General features: G+C 37.0%; 1 protein-coding gene across 3 annotated transcripts in view; it reads left to right on the top strand.

The window, feature by feature from the left end:
• The window catches only part of ZCCHC2 (zinc finger CCHC-type containing 2), a 55,137-nt gene that overhangs the window by 25,740 nt on the left and 13,078 nt on the right, over positions 1-16,319 (top strand). For 2 of the 3 annotated variants that reach the window (XM_058557263.1, XM_058557264.1), the window contains exons 6-11: positions 7,609-7,703; positions 10,157-10,240; positions 11,791-11,848; positions 13,980-14,115; positions 15,238-15,302; positions 15,699-15,793. In XM_058557263.1, the coding sequence (XP_058413246.1) occupies positions 7,609-7,703; positions 10,157-10,240; positions 11,791-11,848; positions 13,980-14,115; positions 15,238-15,302; positions 15,699-15,793 (533 nt within the window). The remainder of the gene's footprint in view (positions 1-7,608; positions 7,704-10,156; positions 10,241-11,790; positions 11,849-13,979; positions 14,116-15,237; positions 15,303-15,698; positions 15,794-16,319) is intronic. The other variant, XM_058557265.1, reaches the window with a different exon arrangement.

Genomic DNA, 16,319 nt, shown 5'->3' on the forward strand with positions numbered 1-16,319 from the left:
AAGCCGGACTCCAGGGGCTAGCAAGATTTTAGTCAGAATAAGGAGGTACAGGCTCCCTTCATTGAAGAGCCTGAATATTTGGGGAGTCTCAGAGGGCACAAGGGAAGGGTTCAGAGAAAGAGGAGGAGAAATGGGAGGGGCTGGGTCTAGGGAGTGGTCACAGAGAGTGTTCCAGGGATGAGACCAGCTGAGAGGTTGGGTGATGATGGTGAGGGAGTGTTGGTTGAATTCCCGAGTCCCCTGTGCTACTCAAACTTCAATGGGCATGTGCATCCCTGGGGATCTTGTTAAAGTGCAGATTCTTACTTCATGGTACTGGGGTGGGTGCAATTCTGAGATTCTGGTAGGCTGCAGGAGAGGCTGGTGATCCACAGAGCACACGTTGAGTAGCAGGCCATAGACGGTGGCAAGCACTCAGACCACGCATCTAGAAGTGGGTCAGGAGGAAGCTCTGCAGCTGTGATGTTGTCGGGTTGGGGGAGGCATGTCTGGCAACGTGAGCCAGATGTGCCTCTGCTCTGCTCTCCAAGAGATAGTGAGGATGCTGGATGGCAGCTTCTGGGGTGTGGCGAGCGACAGAACGTGCGTCTTTAGGAGCAGGTCGGCATGTGCTGTTACCCTGTCTGTGCCGGCTTCAGTGTGTGCTTTTTCCCCAGCCAGATGATCTTGCTACCTGGTATCAGCTTCAAACCAAGGTCCTCACCTTGCCTGAGGTCATGTGGCTGACCAGTAGTGAACTCAAAGTTCCACCACTATACTGCTCCAATTTCGAGTGATAAAAGTATAATACAGCCTTATTCAGTATATTTCTATCCAAAGTGCTCCATATAGAATCACTCTATTTTAGATAGTTTGGGGCTTTCATGATAAATCTAACAGATGCTCAATATAGAACATTTGGGAAATACAGAAAAGTAATAAAAAGACAATTACTCACATAACTATTACTGACATTTTTATTTTGCCTTTTCGTTGTTTTTTGTGTTGCCTGTAATACTAGATATGTAGTTTTATATCCTATTTTTCCTCTTAAATTATAAGCATTTTTATATTTAATTTTTCAGAAGTATTTTGAGTGACTGCAAAATATATCCCACCTGGCTGTCTGATCCTTTGACTGTTTCTCTGTTTGTAGTTTTTGTTTTTTTTTTTTCCTGAGAATAAAGCTTTGACCATTTTTGTGCTTAAAACATTTCCCAGATTTGTGAATAATTACTGAGGAGAGATTCTTTGAAATTGATTTATTGATTCAAAGAGTATATGATTTCTTTTTAAGGATCCCAGATGTATGTTATTATTTTTCTTATGAAAAAGTTATGTGCATAGCAGTACACACTCCCAGTGTTTGAACTTGCCTGCTTACCACACCTTGGCTAGCTTCGGTATCATTTAAAAAAATATTTCGTGATATGATAGGTGAGTGATTATCTCCTTGGCTTAATTTTCATTTCCATCATTAGTGAAACTCAGTATCTGTCTGTAAGTTGAGCCTTTTGTGTGTTTTGTAAGATCATCTGTCCTTTCCCAGTTTATCTTTATGGATCTTAGTGGTTTTCTTTAGATTTTTAAATGAAATCTATATCAATAGAAACAACTTATCTTTAGTAATATAGTATTTTTCAGTTAAATATGTTGTTTTTAATGAAGTTTAAAATATTATGTTAGGTCTCTCAGTCTTTGATTCTATGTTCCTGTACATCTCTTTCATGATTAGAAAGTCATCCGCAGATTGTTAAATGTTGGGTACCTCTGGGTAGCCATATGGGAAAAAAATGAGGCTGGAACTCTATGTCGTTCCTTACATCAGATTTAACTCTAGATGGCTCAGAGACTTAAATGCAAGAAAGAAATCATATTTATAATGTGTGTCTTAGAGATTTTTATAAATATCACACAATACCCAGAAACCATTAAAGAAAAGCATAAATGGAATACTCAAAAGTCAAATTTCTGCATGATGTAAGAAAGAAAATACACATAAAGTGAAGACAGACCTCAAGTTCAGAATAAAATACTTGTAACAATTTCTTTCTTAATAAAAAGAAAACTCTTCTAAAAATCAATAAGAGAATAAAACCCAGTAGTCCAAAGCAGAGGGAAAAATGGGAGCAGGTATGAACAAATAGTACAGAGAAACTGGGATTTTAAGTGTCATTTAAACATATGAAAGATGCTCCTAATCAGAAATATAAATTAAAACCTTGAGGTTTTTTTAACCTGTTGAATGAAAAAGTTTGGCGGGTATTCTTGGTGGTGAGGTGCGTAATTTGGTAAAATTCTATGGAAAGCTGTTTAGCAACATCAAAACTTAAGTGCAAATAACCTTGGAATAGTTCCACTTCTAGTAATTTATCCTACAGGTATATTCCCACTTATTTGCAAAGATGAATGTTCGAGGATGTCTACTGCGTATTTTTTGACTAGAAAAGACTAGAAACAGCTACGTGGTGATGGGAACTTGGTTAACTCATGGTATGTTCATCACTGGAATACCATGCAACTTTACTGAAAAAAGAACGATAGCAAAGGTACATGAAATAGTGCTGGAGGAGAGCAAGACATGAGCGGTTAACAGAATGTTGCTATTTTAAAGAAAGGGTATATACATGTTTGTGTGCGTAGAATATCTCTGAAAAAACATGCAATGAAATGTAAAGAGGCTCGTCTCTAGGGAAGAAGAGCCTGGGGAATAGAAGTGAGAATGACTGGTCACCTCGTAACTTCTGAGTTTCGGCCTTGCATGTTCTTCATTTATTTAAAAAAATTTAATGCTCTCTCTCTCTTTGTGTGTGGGATAGTTTTTGTTTTTTGTTTCCTTTAATCATTTTGGAATTTATTTTGTTACACCAAATAAGGTCAGGATCTAAATTTATTTCCCTTTCCAAACAATGAGTTCTCTCCTATGTTATTGATTTCCTGTATGATTCTTTATCCTAGCCTCTCAGGTACATGAACATGTTTTGGTGTTTCTCATTTCATCAATCTGTCATTCTTGTTCTGGGATCCCATTTTAATTATTTGAGCTTTATAATTGATTAAGGACTGGCAGATCTGGTTTTTCCTACTCCTGGTACTATTTTTTAAGATACTCTTCCATGTTCTCAGATATTTATTCTTCAGCTTAGACAGTTACTTTAAAACTGGATGCATATGTGCTCTAGGAGATATGCTGAACTGTGGTGTCATCTTAGTAATACCAGTGCCAGGTTCTTTGTATGACTGTCGTTTTTAAAGATTTATTGCCAGCTCCTGTCCTCTCTCCCCTGTCCCTGCTGAACAGTTAAGTCCTAAAGCAATTCAGTGGGACAGAGCAAGGTAGACAGCAGCATCAGGTTTAGAGGTTGTGTCCTAATGGAGGGACTTGAGTGGGGTGAGGAAGTCATTTGCTCATGGGTGATGGTGGTGGGGGCCTGGCACAGTGTTTCAGAGGGCATGTAAGTGAGGGGTGGCCCGGCAGGGCATTGGAGCTTGGGTGGGGTCAGGAGGGCATCTGCCTGAGGGTTGGAAGGGAGCAGCGGTGACAATGGGAGATAGATTACTACAGGGGGATTGACCTAGTTAGTAAATACATTAAAAATAGTGAGAACTAGGTTTCTCTCTATTGGAGAAGGGAGTTATAGTGTGGAAAAAGGAGAAAACCAGAACTCTGGTTTTCTGATTGGAATTGAAAATATTGGTGCAAACTCATGACTTTCGGTGTTTATAGGTAGGTAGAGAAATAAATACGGCTATGTGTGTGTGTACACATATGTTTCCTGGCTCTGTTCATTAAAACTGTCTGAAAGCAGCCACACCCCAGTAGCAACGTGCATACCTGGTGTCCAGATCTTACCTTCTAATGCCACTCTCCCCTAAACGGAGCTAGGGTCTCCTTGGAGGAAAAGCCGATTGCAGGTCTGCAGTGGGAAAAGTATAGGATGAGCCTGTTGTGTCAGAAAGCAAGGAAGTGCTCAAAAAACGTGGCTTGGTCAAAAGGACACAGAAACCAACTTGAAGGGGGCTTCCGGGGTCAAATCTGGGGCAAATCAAACATCAAAATAAATAATATTAGTAACATTGAATAAAATAGGAAACGATGAGTCCATGTTGAAATAAATAATAATAAATGAATAAACTGAATGTTTGAGGAATAGGATATTTACAGTATCAAAGTCCTTTCCCACAAAATAATGCTTATTAATTATAAAGGGAAGAAGAATAACTTCAGAGCTGAGAAGCCTGACAGACGCCACTTTACTCCTGTAAAGTGAACTTGATGAGTGACAGGTCAGGAAAAATTGCCCACCATACAATAGACTGCAGCAAAAGAACCAGCCTCACTCCTATGCTATGCCTGCCATGAATCTGATTATGAGAAACATCAGACGAACCCAAATTGTGACCGTTCCACAAGATACCTGTGCTGTCCTCTTAAAGCCATGGAATCGAGGGAGGGCTGAGGACCTAGAGAGGAATGGAGCTGGATGCAGTGAGGATTCTGAACTGGATCTTTGTGGTATAAAGGACACTTGGGGGTCAATTCGCAAAACTGAACGGAGTCTGAGGATTAGGAGGTCATAATTTATCAGTGACAGTGTTCTGATACTGATGGTAGGAGAAGGTCTTTGTAGAAAATACTAATTTGTCTTACCAGGTGTTGGGGCATCAGGTCAGCTATGTATGGTTCAGGAAAAAAAAATATTTTTACTGTATTTGCAACTTTTCTGTAAGTTTGAGGTTTTCAGAAGGAAAAAATACATTCGCAAGGAGTCACTTTCAGAAGCTTGGCTCTTGGCCAAGACCACAGTTAAGAAGTCTGTGTCTGACTCCTTGTTACGGCTTTTAGGGTTCTCCTCAGTGATGATCTTTGTGTGTGTGTGTGTGTGTGTGTGTGTGTGTGTGTGTGTGTGTGTGTGTGTTAAGATAGCCTTTTACTATAAAGGTGTAATTCAAACTATTGTGAATAATGCAAAGAATGGTTTTATGTGAAAAGTCCCTAATTTCGCTTTCTTCAGATCGAGTCACTAGAAGTAGCCTTCCTTTAAAATCTTATGTAACTTTCCAGAAATTCTGTGTGTGCAAACACCCTGAATTTATGTATTTGTATTTTCTTTACCGTTCAAATTAAATTATTCTATACACACTTTTCTACCACTTGCTCTTTTCACAAATATATTGGACGTGGTAACACATTAGTACATGTAAAAAGATTGCTGCCTTGTTTTTATTTACTATGTAATATTCCACTTTTAGCTGCACCATAATTAAATTAACTAGTATTTTTTTTTGGCTATTTTGGTTGTTCCTAAATATTTTAAAAATACCACAAACAATATTACAGTGAATGTCCACATTTTTTTTTTAACACATTTGGATACCTTTATGTGTAAGATAAGTTTCTAGAATTGTAATGGGTCAAAAGTTATGCATTTTTTAATATGCAATATTTCCAAATTGCTTCTAAGGAGGTAGCAACACTTGATACTCTCACGAGCCTTGTTTTTATACCTCCACACCTCAATAGTCATAAAATATTCTCAATTTCTCCTCTTTGCCAGTCTCAAAAAGGAAGACTGTGTCTCATTTTAATTTGTATTTAGTGGCCATTTGCACTTTCCCTTGAATGGCCTTTTCAGTCCTTTCCACTTTTTTATTGGTCTTACTGGTTTATAAGAGTTATTTGTTAAAGAAAGGAGCCCTGTTTGTTATTATTTCCTGACCATAAAAATTAAATTTTTATGTAGTCAGATTTATCAGTCTTTTCCCTTATGGTTTCAGGGTTTTTGTGTCCTGCTTAGAAAGACTTTTTCTCTTCAAAAACTATATTAAAAATCTTTTATTCTAATACTTCCCTTTTTAAAAAAATCTTTGGTTCATTTCTGTGGCTAACCTGTGGTCTCAACACCATCAATAGGATGGGAGAACACTTCTTTCCCAGTTTGTGAATTTTAGAGTATCATTTGTCATTCATGTCACTTAAGAAATGTAGCGGTTATAAAGGAGGGGGAAATGGAAGTGAGAAATAGGATATGAGTTTATAAGTGAAGTAGAGATTGGTTTGGTACAGGACACACGGAATTTAGTTCCAAATACATTGTAAATGAGGAAAATGAAAATACGGCACTGAAGTGTACATTGGGGTTGGAAGATTTCTGTCATGTCAAAATGTAATCCTGTTTTTCTTATTCATCTAATTCATTAAGTAGTTTATGGCCACTTTGGTTTTTTAATATAAGTATAATTGCATCCTGCACTAATGGACCTTGACTTTAGTCTGTATGCTGATTTCAAGCCCATGCCTTTATCTCAGGTGTGGCTTAAATGCAGTGCTTGATGTTCCCAGAGTGGATATGCAGATGGTATTTGGTGTTGTTGGCGGTATCTGGGCTGTCTCTTGGGACTGAAGCCTTGAATTGAAGGTGTGCCTGTACTTTTGACCAATTGATTTGTAAATGTAACTGGGCAATAGGTCCAACTACTACCTTTGGATTTTAATCCCCAGCTTTAGGTAGTGTGTTCAAACCTGGAAGTTTAGATTAGCTCTTTATATCATATCTCAATTTTTCTTCCATCTGTTCATTTCCCCCCTTTGTCTTCCTATTGAATATTTACCTCCACATTTGAGTATCAAGAAGCAATTTTGCCTAATGTACAAGGCAACTTTACCCATAAGGGCCATCTCTTTATATGGTATTTAATGATTTTATAATTCATCTGAATGATAAGTCAAAAACCTTGGGGAGAAATTTAAGAATTAAAAAATTTAAATGAGCATTTAAAGTGATTAACTTCAAAATTAGTGTAAGGGGATTTGTATGTTGAGCAGTGTGACAGTTTAATTTACGAATACTATTTAGTGTCATAACCTTGAAGAATTTGGTAGTATTCCCTATGAGGAAGTTGAAGTTGAAAGGCTAGATAACTTGTTTAGGGTGATTCAGCTTTTAAGTGGTTGAGCTATATTCAGATCCATGAGTAAACTTTCCATTAGACTGTGCTGTAACTGTGCCTCTTTTTGCAGGGTTCCTTTTGTAGGGAGGACCTCCAGTTGGAATCTTTTAATTACATTAATAAAATATGAGGAAAGCTGGTTTTCAAAGATAACAGCTTAGAATCATGCCGTGATACACAGTGAAATGAATCATCAGTTAGTCATGCCTCAGGATGTAGTAATACTTGTAACTAACCTGACCACTGCATTCCAAACTTCCCAGTCTCAGAGGGTGGGAAGGTTCCTTCATGGTACCGCCAAATGGTGAAACGTAACACCTATGAAGAAGAGTAAAGAAATCACGGTTCTTTTTCTGAGCAGAAAGGTGGCTATCGGACCACTTGGGCAAAAGGCTGAAATAATACACTTCTTTTTGCCAGAATTGAAACCTTACCAGTAAATTATACTAAATTAAAAATAAGCCTGTTTATTATATTCTTGCAAACAAGTTTTGTTGACTTTTATTCACTTCCTTCTATGGGAAATACGTTAGAAAATAATATTCTTTTCCCTGGGAAAACAGTGTATTTTTTATACCTGAATGAAACTCCCCTTAAGTTTGCTTTACAGTCTAAACTGGGACTCTTGTGGATTTATTTTACATGAAATTAACAAATCTCTTTTCTTTTCATATGCAGGCAGCTATTTTCAACTTCATCACAAGCTTTTCTACAGAGTCAGAAAGTACACAGCTTTTTTCAGTCCATATCATCAGACCCTCTACACAGCCTCAGTAAGCATCCTTCTGCTTCTCTGTAGAAATCTGATGTTTTTCTTGCTTGGTTTTCTTGCCTTACCATGCCATCTTGTATGGGGTTGTCATTTTAGTTAAAGTCAAGGAAGAGTGGCATACAATTAAGAAATATTTGTAGTTTTTAATGAATTTTATACTCTAGTTTTAAAGAAAATAATGTATAAAAGCTAATGTAACAAAACAAACTGATACCAAGGCAGAGGCCAAGAATCTGTGAAACTCATGGACCTACTGGATCCTTAAGTTCCTTGACAGAGCTGGCTGATGCGTCGTAGAGATGCTACGATGCTGGTTGCACAATGAATAGCCTTTTTAATCTGCCTTTCCTCCCATATGCCGCGTTCCCATAATGAACTTCCCAGCCTCTCGGGCTGGAAACCTCAGCCTTCCTCTTCTCACTTTTCCTCTTCAGTATTCAGTCATTTAAAGGCTGAGCCATACTAGACAAAGGGCAACTTCCTTTTTTACCCCTCCTTACCAATCCGCTTGTTGTTGATGAGGCCTTTCTTTCATGCATAAACCGTGCAAAGCCTCGCTCTTTTCTCAGATTCTAGTTTCTCAGTGTACTTTAACCTATCACAGGATTATCTCAGGAATCAATTAGATGGTTAATCCCCTATTCAAAACCTTAAAAGTTTGGTATGAAATTCAAGCCCTGCCAGGAGCATATTTGCCAGGAGCCTCATTTCTCATCCCTCAGGCTTGGCATTCACTGCCGTTTCCTGTCCCAGTGTCTCGGCTCATTCTGTACCTGCACTTAAATATCCTTCCTTTTGTCACAGCCTGTTAAAATCACGCCTGTGTTAAGACCCGACTGAAGGATCACTTCTTCCCTGAAGGGTTCCCAGTTTTGTCTTCTGTTCCTGTAGTTCAGTTTTGCTTTCACTCGTCACAGTCTGCCTTATGTCTAGTTGTATACACAGCTATCTCAGCTGCCTTTTTTAACAAATATTTTGCCAGTAACAAAATATGTGTGCTTTAGGAGAATTTCTGCTAACTTTAAGCACAGCCACTATGGCAAGTGGCTGTGTATTTTTTTGTTTTTTGAAATCTTTCCTTCTGCTTTCAACAAAGTTGTGTCTGCCTGACCTAAAGGGGAAAGAAAATGCATATTTTCTCAATTTGAGATGGGAGAAAGAGGTAAAAAAAAAAATATGATTGGATATTATAACATATGGGTAAACTTTTAGAGTTTCTCTAATCGTATATATATATGGATATATATGCCCTGAATATTTTAAACAGTAGTAGTTAGAATTAATGACCCTTCATGAGATGACTAAGACAAGATGAACAACTCCAGGGTTAAATTTATGTTTGAATAGTGGCAATATCTGTTTTTAAAGAGAATACTGATCATTCGAGAACTGTGTAGGTTTAACAACCAGTGCTTACTGCTTGAACCAAGTGTAAGTACTTCTTAATGAATTATCTATAAATAGCATCTGTTTAATTCTAAAAAGGCATTGAAGCACAAAGTTAAACTGCCCATTCAGATTAACAGACTGCCCAGGAAAACTCACCCAAGTGAGTAGTACGTATATAAATAGTAAACTCATCTTGAGCGTTGGGCAGTATTTAGCAATGCTAAAGAGGCTGGTAGATTTTGTTTTACAATGTAAATTGTTATGAAATTAAAATAATGTATTAAAGTACATGTTTTGAGATTGTAGAAAATCTGGTCAGGATATTGTTCATGCTTGTCCGAGTTGTTTCACCAGAGAACACATTGTTGTCAGAGTTCATTTGCACTTCGTTTTTTGAAAAAATGACAGCTCTACTTCTTTTCCCCCTGGGATGACAGCAACATTTCATATCCTGACAACTGAGAAAACAAATGTTCAACTCCTAAATAACTTAAAATGTTGAACTCTGGAATCCCACTGGTCTGTATTTTAATGGAGAAGTAATGCAGTGCTCTCAAAATGTGTCCATGAGTCAGTGCTCGTCCACAAATTGCTTGTCACTAGTTTGCAATAGAGGAACAGAAACTGAGAGTAGACGTGGAGAGGCTTGTGTAGCAATTTGACATTGCCACAACATTATTACTGTATTTTACAAAGGTAACATTCCACAACAGATCGGAAATTTAAATAAGAAAAAAAACCTTACCACAGGTGTTCGAGAAGCACCAATCTAAGTCTGTCTCCTCATTTCGCACTTGAGCACATGGCACTGACAGATGTGAAGAAATTTCCCCTAGTCCCCTGGGGAGAGCTGGCTCCATGATTCAGGGTCCCCACTCTCAGTCCAGTGATCTGGGAGCTATGTCATCTTGCTGTCTTAAAGGTCCTAACCAGCAGAAGTGTTCTCTTTACCACTAACCCTCCATTCTCATCTTCCTTGGGGGAAAAGTAAGCATTACATTTGTTCTCTTTATCTCTCTATTATAATTTTCCTAAAAAGTTAATGGTATTGAATACTTCCCGCAGATAACTTACAATCCTCTCTGAAAACTTCTAAGATATTAGAACACTTAAAAGAAGACAGCTCAGAAGCTTCAAGTCAAGAAGAAGGTAAATGTTGAGTTATTAGAATAAGTCATTCTGCCTGCTAACTGGCACAGGGACAGGTAAACAGACCATTAGAGCAGATTAAGGACCTGAGAAACAGACATATGGGAAGTTGGAATGTGATGGGTGGCATAACAAATAATTGGGGAGAGAACAGACTATTCAATAAATGGTGTTGGCTGGCTCCCCAATCAAAAAAATATTATATAATTAGATCCTTACTTACATCATACACAAAAATTTCAAGTGAATAACAACTTAAATGTAACATATAAACTTAATGTAATGTATAAACTGTAAAATTTAGTATGTTAATAATCTGGGAAGAGAAGGCTTTCTTAACAAGGTGGAGCATGACGGAAGTGGAGATCTTTCCACTATAAATTAGAACTTACATGTGACAAGAAACCAGATAGTCAGAAGACATTTGCAGCATATTTACAGATAAGTACTACATCCAAACTATAGACAGGTTCTCCTAAAAATCGATGAGAAAATCAGTCTGATGGCAGTATGGGCAAAAGATAGGTAGTTCATAGAAAAAGAAATTTGAATGGCCATTAAACAGTGTTCAGTTTCACAAGTAATCCAGAAAATGTAAATTAAAAACAATGAGATATCATTTCACACTCATCAAATTGGCAAAACATTTTCAAGGATATGAAGTAATGGGAACTCGCATCCACTGCTGATGGGAGTATAAATTGGTACAACTATTTTGGACAGAAATTTGACACTGTAGTAAAGTTGGAGGTAATTAATTTTATGCTGCTACCCAGCAGTTCTGCTTCTATGAAAATCGTTGTCAGTGTGCTCAGGGATCAGGTGCCCTTGGCAGTGTTATGTGTAATAGCAAATACCTGGGTATTACCTGAATGTTTTAAATGTTAATAAAGTTGTAAATAAATTGTGGCATAGTCGTCTTAGGTGGCAGTTAAAATGAAGGATATTTATAGTATATTCAAACATACCAGCACCACTATATGTGTGCATATATGTGAATACATATATGGGTAGTTAAAATAAAAACATGCACTAGAATATTTCAACTAGTTAACCTCTGTAGAGGGAAGGAGTTGAATGGAATGGAGGAAGGCTATCAGTTGTTTCTGTGATATTTTGTTTCTTAAAAAAAAAAAAAAGGAGGCAAATACAGTGATATCTGGGAGGTGGGTACATGGGTGTTTGTTATGTTAATAGATAACGTGTTTTTTGAATATTTGAGACACTCCCATTTTTTTTAATGGTTAAAAAGAGAGCCTGAAATTGAATGTTACAGTTTGCGGTGGCATACTCCTATTAGACTTGCATAGTTTTGGACAAAATCAGTTTGCTATTAGGTAGAACACATTGAGAGAATATTTAAGGAAATTCAGTCTTTTATTGTGTCCTTGAAAAATTGCTTCTTTAAGGAATTTTCTGTATTGAAAAATGTTTACAAGTGCCCTACACAGTCTGTGAACACTGTTGTAGTCACATAAATTAGTAGCATCATTATTTTGGATTTTTGCAGAAGCATTTAGTATAATAAATTATTTTTCTCTCTACTTTAGATGTGTTACAGCACACCATAATCCACAAGAAACATACCGGGAAAAGTCCCATTGTGAAGTAGGTGTCTAATTCCTAAAACATAAAGGTCTTTGTGCATTTTTAAATCAGTGTCACATTTAATTTAATTACCAACATATTTGGCTATAATCCTACCATTTTACTATTTGTTTATTATTTGTCCCACCTTTTCTGTGTTTCCTTTTCTCTCCTTTCTTTCATTTGGGTGGTTTTTTATTCTGTTTTTCTCTTCTATTAACCTTGATAGTTATACTTTATTTCTCGACTCTTCTAGTGGTTTCCCTAGAGATTATATTACACAACTTCAATTTATGAAGTTCTGATAGTGATCATGCCGCTTCTCAAGCCATGTGAGGACCATTGATCACTGTAACTTCGTTTATCTCCTCTGGGCTTATAAACTGTAGAGGTTGTGTGTTTTAATTCTCTCTGTATTTTAAATGTCATGAAACCTTTTTTCACAAATTGTTTAGGTTTTATCATTCTATTGCTCTTCATTCCCTCCTGTGTGTCTGAGCATCCACCTATGATTGTTTTCTTTAACTGAAGAACACTGCCTGTAGTCGTATCTGACAGTGATGAATTCACTTTGTTTTTATCTAAAAAAAATGTTTATTTTACCTTCATTTTTGAAAGATATTTATGCTGGGTATAAAATTCTAGGTTGGCAGTTACTGTCTGTTAGCACTTAGAAACTATAGTTTCATTGTCTTCTGGTCTAATGCCTTTGGTCTCTTGCATCCTATCCTGTCATCCCAGCTCTGATTTCTGCTGAAAATCACATAAAATTTATGTGATTGCTGACTCCCCTCATGTTAATGCTGTCCCACCACAAGCACATGCCAGAAGACTTTCCACTTTCTGCCTGAGGGCCCTTGCTCATTCTCTGGGGCCTGCTTGGCCCTTGAACAAGCACAGTCCAGAAGTGCAAGGGAGTTAATTTGCCTAGGGTCAACCCCCCAACTGATGGAGGAGCTCCAGCTTCCTGTCTGTTGGGTAGATAATTCTGGGAGGTCCTAGCCAGTTTGAGCCTCTCCTGCTTGTAGTGGCAACCTCATTAATGGACCCTTACACTGGTTTGTCCTCCTTACCTATTCCAATCTCCCCACTCCTTGCTCCTGCTTCCTCGGATCACCTCCCAAATCAATGGAGTCATCCCAGATTCTGCTTTTAGGGGGAACTCAAACTTAAGATAGCTGGCATCCGTTGTTTCAGTCTTACCGTTGCTCTGTTGAAGTTAATGTGCTGTTCCCTGTGACTGCTTTTTAAGATTCTTCTCATTGTCTGGTTTTCAGCAGTTTTGCTATGATATGTTTGTAGCTTTCTTTGAATGAATTCTGCTCTTTGAGTCTGAAGCTTGGTACCTTTTCATTTTAAAGAAGTCCAAGCCATCATCTCTTCAGATGTTGCTTCTGCCCTGTTCTCTTGCTCCCTCTGCTGAGACTCCTGAGTACTTATATGTTAGACTTTTCACCATGTCCCACATGTCTCTTAAATTTTTTTGCATTTTCCATATTTTTTTTCCTCTCAGTGCTCCAATCTGATGATTTTCTTCTGACCAAATTTCCTCTTGGCTGATTTTTTTCATCTGTTTCCCATCCATTGAGTTCTTAATTTCAGTTTATTTTCCAATTCTAAAATTTACATTTGGTTCTTTTTTGTATTTTCCAGTACTCTTTCTAAATTCTCAATCTTGTTGGAGTCACTGACTATGTTAAGCACTGTTATTTTTTAAAGTCTGTGTCCAATAACTTCATCCTCTGGATTCTCTTTGGGTCTCTTTCTATTGTCTGTTTCTTTTGGTTTTCAGTCACAGCATCCTGTCCCTTCACCTGCCTGTGAGAGAAACAGTATTTAGTCAGCAACTCTCTCAAGACTGGGATGATACCCCAACTGTATGTGGTACAGGATGACCATAGCATAGAGTCTAAGACAGGATGTGCATTTGTTATTAGTCTCCTGAGAGACAGGTATTAATAAATAGATAAGATACCTGTGTATTGGTTTATTCTCATAGTATACTTTTTTTCCCTTAGAGCTATCACTAGGCATTATATTAAAAAAATTAATGTACTGAAGAAGGGTTACTGTGGTTTCTTCGTTATGTGATATCGTAGGTTAGATTATTGAGGATGGATTTTCATACTTGTATAAACTTTTCTTTTGATAGCACTACTGGTACAAGTTGTTCTCCGTTGGATGGGCTCACCGTGCAATATTCTGAGCAGAATGGAGTTGTGGATTGGAGGAAGCAAAGCTGCACCACCATTCAGCACCCGGAGCACTGTGTGGCCTTAGCTGACCAGGTCTCTGGGGGCTTTGTTTTGTCTTCGTGCCATATAGTTAAAGTGTTGCTACTCTATAAGAGTCAAGTTCTATAAGCATTATGATGTCAGATAGTGTATCTGGTGAAAAGGAATGAAGGCAAGTTTCAGTGTTAGACTTTAAACTCAATAGGTAATATGATCTAGGCTCTTCTGAGACCTGAAAATACATTTAGATTACTTTTATTGCTCAGAAATGTAGTATGTTTTAATATGAGGCCTAAAATGTTGATTCTAACCAGAGATACATTAAATTGTTATGCTAAATGTTTTGCTTTTGAAAGAATTATTCACATTTCAATCGTCATCTTGCTATTGGTGATGTGAGTTTTGAAACTGACCTTTTGTCGTGAGTAGTTGGGCCAGTTTACCGGCACTCCTGAATGTAATTAGGAGATACTTGCTTTCTTAGGAGTTGGTGTAATCAGAAAGCACAGTGTTCTCTAGTGTGTTTAGGTACTATGGCATCACAGACACGGGGAGTAAGTACATGCTGGTGCAGCTATGGAGACAACCTTCTCTCTAAAAAATCGATTTGTTAAACTGATTATTATTTCTGGCCCACCCTCAAATCCAGATGTTAACCTTTACTGGAATGTGTTTTTATGAACTAAAGCATTGAAGCATATTTTAAGAAATTGTATGTTATCTTACTCATACTTACTTAATGGCCTGTTTTGAAAGTCCATCTGATTATACTTTTTCTCTCTCTACTTCAATGCCTACACCTTTTCTTCTTCGAGTTGACAAAATTGTGTATTGCAGTTTTACCAACCTGAACTTTAAAAGAATAGTAGTAAACCTATAGCAAATACCAGATACTTGACTGTGTTTTATTTTGTGGTCAGAAGAAAGAATACAAATCCATTAAAGCAAAATACAAAATAGATATTTTTCTCATGATTAATACTAAATATTTGTCAGGAATATGCAAATTTTAGTGTTTTAGGTAGATAACTTCGAAAAATAGGTTGTAAATAAAAATGTATTAGAATATACAACTGGGAATGTATCATTTTAATGTTTGATATGAGAATAACAGGATACCTACATGACTGTGGTTCAGCTTTAGTCTGTTTGATTTCTTTTTATTCTTTCCACTAGCATTCAACTGAAAAACGAAGCTTATCTTCAATAAATAAGAAGAAAGGAAAGCCACAAATAGAAAAGTGGGTTCAATTTAATGTTTCCAGTAATAGAAATTGGGAAGAAAAGAGAACATGTAGCATTTGATTATGGGCATGTTTAGTTTATGTAGTATAAATAGTATTTTCCTATTAGTTTTCTTTATATTTTTACTTTTGAGCTTTATTTTTTTAGTTCAAAATAATCAATATATATAGGTGATAAAAGTAAAGCTATTGTCAAATATTATATTCAGTTTGGAGGGGCAAAACTCTCAGAACTGTACACCAAAGTGTGAATCTTGGATTTAGATTATACCTTACTAAAAATTTTTTTTAATTATAGAAAATTTTTGAGGGGAATTTTAGTAATACTGTACTTAATGTGTTCTGTAGAGAACCTTATAAAAAATGTTGATAACACGTATACTTTTGGTTTAGGGAGAAAATTAAGAAAACTGACAACAGATTGAATAGTAGAATAAATGGTATTAGACTCTCCACTCCTCAGCATGCCCATGGTGGTTCTGTGAAAGGTAAGAAAGTTTTTCTTTCAAATACCCATCACTTAAATATACCCAGTGTGATAGCTATTATAGTAAGTATTGAGCTGTTGTGTCAAATCCTGATATTATACTTTTATCCTGCATTGCTGTGAATAGCAATTTCTGAATTAAACAGTTCTGAAGTGTTAATGGAGGAAATAGGATTCAGCCATGGAAGGCAGACATTTCCTTGGCCACAGTTACACTTACCCTCCTTTTCCTTCCTCTGGTAGCAGCAGTCTCCTCACTGGTTTCCTTCTCAAGCCAGTCCCTACTCCAGAGCAGAGGTCCAGACGACCTGAAAGATCTTAGTCACCCTCATGGAAGCCTGTACCCATTCCTGTGTAAAGTCATTTTTTTAGAATCTTGTTTTAATGACTGACCTTTGTGGAATTTTATGGGGCTTTAGAGGAATTTAAACACTCAGATTTTTGTTGTACTAGACTTGCGTGATTTCCATTTACTCATCGTTGATTTAAGGTCCCTTTATTTTTAGGTGAAAGGTTTTGTGTTCATT

Source organism: Diceros bicornis, chromosome 16, assembly GCF_020826845.1.
Source record: "Diceros bicornis minor isolate mBicDic1 chromosome 16, mDicBic1.mat.cur, whole genome shotgun sequence".
Taxonomy (NCBI): domain Eukaryota; kingdom Metazoa; phylum Chordata; class Mammalia; order Perissodactyla; family Rhinocerotidae; genus Diceros; species Diceros bicornis.